Source organism: Elephantulus edwardii, unplaced genomic scaffold, assembly GCF_000299155.1.
Source record: "Elephantulus edwardii isolate Elephantulus edwardi_28Jun2011 unplaced genomic scaffold, EleEdw1.0 scaffold00346, whole genome shotgun sequence".
Taxonomy (NCBI): domain Eukaryota; kingdom Metazoa; phylum Chordata; class Mammalia; order Macroscelidea; family Macroscelididae; genus Elephantulus; species Elephantulus edwardii.
This window is the reverse complement of record NW_006400096.1, coordinates 1,045,822-1,051,558: the sequence shown is the minus strand read 5'-3', so window position 1 is coordinate 1,051,558 and position 5,737 is coordinate 1,045,822. Positions and strand designations below refer to the sequence as shown.

The 5,737-nt window shown below is 42.3% G+C and overlaps 1 protein-coding gene across 2 annotated transcripts in view; it reads left to right on the top strand.

The window, feature by feature from the left end:
• ARHGAP44 (Rho GTPase activating protein 44) overlaps positions 1-5,737 on the top strand; it is a 229,362-nt gene that overhangs the window by 107,117 nt on the left and 116,508 nt on the right. For both annotated transcript variants that reach the window (XM_006901807.1, XM_006901806.1), the window contains exons 2-3: positions 3,263-3,302; positions 3,692-3,796. In XM_006901807.1, the coding sequence (XP_006901869.1) occupies positions 3,263-3,302; positions 3,692-3,796 (145 nt within the window). The remainder of the gene's footprint in view (positions 1-3,262; positions 3,303-3,691; positions 3,797-5,737) is intronic.

Here is a 5,737-nt window from a genome sequence, read left to right as displayed (position 1 = left end):
TTGAATGTCATTTATGGTCTCTTTAGGGTATATTCCCAGTAGTGGAATTGCTGGGTCAAATGGTATCTCTATTTGCAACTTTTTGAGAAAGCGCCACACCGCTTTCCACAGTGGTTACACTATTTTACACTTCCACCAACAGTGAATAAGGGTTCCAGTCTCTCCATAGCCTATCCAGCATTTGTTGCTTGCTGTTCTGTTAAATTTTGCTGTTCTTATTGGGGTGAGATGATATCTCATAGTTGTCTTGCTTTTCATCTCTCTTAGAGCTAGGGATTTTGAACATTTCTTCATGTGCTTCTTGGCCATCTGAGTATATTCAGATATTTTTTGAGACTAAAACCCATGAGTGATGAACTTGAGTGTCTGGCTGAGGAGATTTCTAAGAAACTGAAGGGACTGTGTAGTTTTTCCTTGTCACTTAGAGTGAAATATGAAAGAAAAGAGATGGACTTAAAATAGAATTTTGCAAAATGAAACAAAATATAAGGACTTGAGAAATTCTTTTGTAGAAGTCAAGGATATGTCTCCAGGAGGACCTGGTCCTTGGATAAGTCCATCTGAAAAGACAGAGGCAGCCTCTCTGGATTGACACAGAGACTGTAGCAGTGGGTGCGGCATGTCGGAGATCCTCAAGGGAGTGTAGGATCAGATAGACAGGATTCCCATCTGTTATTCAAAGAATCAGTGTGTGGAACAACTATAAAAAAAAAAAAGCATGCCTCCTAGATTTTTCAGCACGGGCATGACTGTGTTGTAGAGCTGAGGTGTATAGCTGATGGCTGTAACCTGCTACCACAGAATCCATCACTTTAAACTGAAGGGACCGAGAAAGAACAAAATATTTCTCCATTTTTATCTTCTCTTCCCAGAAAGGAAGTTTGGTTGCTTAATTTTTAATGTATCATTTATTCTTGAATGTTTCATGCATCAGACAGCTAGTCTGATTTGAATTATCAGTGGATAATTGCCAACAGTTGTAACTGTGTAGGCTCTGGTGATGTAGATTAGATGTTGGGGTGCTGAGTTCAAACCCACCGACTGCAGGAGAGTGATAAACAGTCTTGCTGTTAAGACGTACAGACTGTGACATCAAATGTGTCTGAATAGACTTGGTAGAATGAGGTTAATTTTTGGTTTAGGCCCTGTATAAGAATTGCCCTGACAGTGAATGGCTAAATATTTAGCTGTTGGAACCTACCAGGTGCTCCGCTGGAGAAAAGACCTAGTGCTCTGCACCTGTAGAGATTACAGCCTGAGACACCCGATTGGGTCACCGTGATTTGGAATCACTCAAGGGCGCACAACAACATTCATAGTGACTCTAATGACCCTATCTACAACAGCTCTAACCCTGCTCTATATCCGGAGCCAACCTCATTGTCTCTGACACACCTACCCCAATTACCCTAGTCATTGAGTCAATCCATCTCATCCAGGGTCTTCTCTGCATTGTCCTTCCACCCTCCCAAGCATGTTTCTCCAAGGACTGGTCCTTCCTTGCAACATGTCCAAAATATGTCAGAGCTTCAGAATCCTTGCCTCCAAGGAGAAGCCTAGTTTCATCCTTTTCAGGATGAATCTGTTGTTCTCCTAATGGTCTGTGGTATGTTCCGTACTCTTCTCCAGCACCACAGCTCAAAGGCATCAATTTTGCTATCATCCCTAGACGTTGTTCAACTTTCTGATGCATGCATGCAAGTATGACATTGTTGATTGCCATCGAGTCAAGTCCAACTCATAGCAACTCCATGAGCAAAAGACTTAATCATCAATACCAAGTTCATACAGTTTCCAGAGGCATGTGGTTTAGGAAGTGGATGCCACTCCTGCTTCCAAACCTGTTTTACAAGTGGGAGCTCCACCAAACACTGTCCACATTGGCAAACCATTCTGGTATTTGATACTCCAAAGGTCAAGGTTCAGCAACACAGCAACCCAGGTTACTTTATACCACACATTGACAAAATGATTTATGAAGTACAATAGTGTTCCTCCAGTACAGCACAGTTTCATTTAGCAGTGGTTATGTGTCATCAAGTTGAATATGACTGAGAGTAAGTTTTCCACAAAAGACCTGAACTCTGTTCTATAACTAACATCATTTCTGTACATTTATAGAGTTTAGAGAGTTTGTAGAGTTTCCAGAGGCATCTAGTTTAGGAAGTGGTTGCCACTCCTGCTTCCCAGCATAAATCAATGTGGAAGCTCATCTAAACATTGTACATAATGGGTAACCATTGTGGTATTTGACAAGACTGTGGGACAGTGTGCAGCATCACAGCAACACCAAGTTGTTCAGTTCAGCAAATAGACAAACGATTGCTGTTTCATTTAAGGAATATTCATTTGACGGACACCTACTCTTGAGGGGAAAAGAGCAACAATACACATCAGATATGACCCCCAAAACCTCTGTCATGCGCCCATCAGAACTGCCATCAGATGCAGCAAAACAGCCAAAGTCCCAGAGTGGAAGTTCCAGGCCTTAGCCAGCAGTCCCTTCCCCTCCCCCTAGGCAGTTTTAAAACATTAGGTTCTATAAATATTATTTTGTTTTCCCCTCTGTACTTTTCACGTGAATTTGCAATGTCTCTCTCTCTCTCTCTCTCTCTCTCTCTCTCTCTCTCTGTGTGTGTGTGTGTGTGAGAGAGAGAGAGAATGAAAAGGAATGAGAATGTGTATATATGTGAGCTGAACTCTATCTGTGAGAATCTAGAAGTAAGAAAGTAGAATGTTCTGCTGTGGAGAGAATTTGCCTTGGCCTCTGATGCATGGCAGGAGACACTAACACTTTGGGACCATCCTAGCCAGTTTCTGAGTCCTTTGACTGAAGGTGGAAATGTGAGATACAAGGCATACTTTCTCAGAGGGGATAATTTGCATTTCATCTCAGAACTCAAGACTCTCTCCATGTTGACAGTTTATTGATCATTTATTATAATTCTGGTTTTACTAGATAGTTTGGGAGAACCTACTCACTTCTGTTACTATAAAAATATGTCAGGAAATGAAAGAAGTATCTTTGCTGTCAGTAATTCAGAATCTAATCTGTAGCAAAGATTCTTGGGAATATCTTGCTTGCCGGTGTCCTTATGATTTAATTCTCCCCAAATTTCAATATTGTCTATATTCTCTTATTACAAGTTCTGCTACTAATATGTCTGTTCTCCTGGTCTTACCATAGTAAAGAGAGTGGGAGTAATTATGGGATTTATGTGTCTAGTTGTCTTATTGATTTGTTTCTCAATTTTCTTTTTAGGGCAGAAAAGACTGAAGTTCTGAGCGAAGACCTCCTTCAGGTAAGTTTGTCAGCTGTTAATTAGCTAGAGACACACCAGAGAGGCTTTCCTTTTAAAGCAAAACCCTTCTCAAAATGGTTTAAGCTCCTCAAGACACTCCTAATCCCAAGGTGAGTATAACTTTATTCTTTATGGCATTACATTGCATTTTGAATAGCTGTTTCAGTGGGATCATTCGGTAGAGAAGTAAAATCATTTCAGCTCGGCGTTGTAAGGGAAACCAGAATCAACAGTCCTTCTTTGATTCTGGGCGTCACATATTGTCTCCCAGCCTTTTGTGTGTCTGCGGACACGGGGCTCAGCATCCTTCCCAATAATCGTGTCCTGTGACTCTGCTTCCCCAGCCCTTGCTGTCTGCCCATTGATACCCCGCTACTATTTTGCTGCAGGTGGAGAAGCGCTTGGAGCTGGTGAAGCAGGTTTCCCACAGCACCCACAAGAAGCTGACTGCATGTCTCCAGGGCCAGCAAGGGGCAGAAGCCGACAAGCGCTCGGTAAGTGCTCTCCTGGCTCTGGACAGGGATTCTGCTCCTGCCAGCTCTTCCCTAAGATTAAAAGAAGAAACAAAATCCAAAACTAGTTTTCGTCAAGGTAATTCTGACTCCCAGTGACCTCAGGCGTGTCAGAACAGAATGTGCTCTATGAGATTTTCAGTGGTTGATTTTCAGAAGTTTGCCAGGTATACTTGAACCTGTAATGTTCTGGTTAGTGTTAGATTCTGGTAACAGTGTAGAAGATGCTCAGGATCTAACACCTCAGAGAAGACCAGCAGGTTCCCTCAGGAGAAGGTTCCCATAGACAGACACTGAAGCAAGTCGTGTTAGGTTTATTAGTGAAAGAAGATAACAATACAATCACGTGCAGGACACAGTCTGAGAGTCGAATAGCAGATCCCCTCTCTGAGAAGGAACATTGGTCTAGGAACAGAGTTTATGGGGTCTTCTCTCTAAGTTTGGCTTTCTTTCTTTTCTACTTAGTGGCTTTTTCTGGGTAAGCTCTTCCTTATATGGTGGTCACAGGTGTTTTGCCAGGTCATGGCATCACTGTGCACCCCAGGCTTATGGTACCCCCCAGTTCTAAGAGCAGAACTATGGCTCAAGGCTGCGGCAGTTATTGCTGGTCCCAGTGGCATGTGGTCAGGAGGGTTTTTTCCTTGAATTCACAATCCAGATGTTTGGTTGTCTGATTTTTAAAAAGCTATCTTTTAAAGTGATAAAATGATAAAATAGAATTGTTGCCACTTTAGCAGTTTTTAAGTGACTTGACTTATATTCTATAAAACTCTGATGGCCATCATCACCGTGAATTTCCAAAACCTGTTCATCACCTTAAACAGACACTCTGCATCCATTCAACAGTAACTCTGTGTCCTCCTTTACATCCCTATGAGTTTACCTATTCTTCATAAACATAGGATCATGCAATTTTTATCCTTTTGCCTGTGGCTTATTTCACTCATCATAATGTTGTAATTAGAGTTTCATTCCTCTTTATGGATGAGATAGATTGATACAATAACAGTGTGTTGGAGTCAGTGAGACTGGCTGAGGACAGGGCAGGGTTCAGAGCTGTTGTACTTAGGGTTGCTGTGAATCGCAGGCGACTCGATGGCAAACAACAACAGTATTCTCTTGTCTGTGTGTGTTATGCTTTGTTGATCTGGCTTGGTTTCTCTTTTGTTGTGGTCATGCTGACATGGACACATGGACATTGTTTTGACCTGGAATGTTGTTGACCTTTGCTGTCCTGTGATCCCCACCATTCCCCTCAGCTCGCAAGAGCCTCCTGAGTTCACTGCCTGTAATGTGCTCGATGCTTCCTCCCCTTAAGGATTACTTATTTCTATCTCAGATGTAAGAGCAAAATCCAGCTCTGTTCTATCATTTATTCCATTTTCACTTCCAGCCCCAGTTTGTTTTTTCTTAATATTCTCAGCAGTAGTCACTTTTGTGTGCTAGAAAGAAAATTTTTATAGCTTTGAAAAACGTCTCCAGAAAGAATCCCGCAAATAATCAGAAATTTCAGCAGCAGGCAACCTGAATAGTCTGATGGGACTGTGTGCAAAACGGCTTTGGGTGGTAAGCTCTTCCATCAAGCCTTCATCTAAGGTGGGAGAATGAAGGCTGTTCTGGCTTGACGCCTGGAGCCAGACCTGCTAGACTCTCTTTTCTTCCAAGAATTCCCGTGCTTAAAGTAACTGGTCCAAAGTGGAGCATGCTTTGGTATCTGGAGCAACAGTCTCTGTATTCTGCCCAGAGGCTTGACACCAGCCCTTGCCGCTGGTAGGTGAAATGTTAGCTGCCATCAAGTCAGCTCCGATGGATGGCAGTGCTTACACGTAACAGAAGGAAACATTGCCCAGCCCTGTACCATTTTTATGATCACATTTGTATATTTGAGCTTATTCTCTTTTTTCCCTGTTGATTAATTTTCCC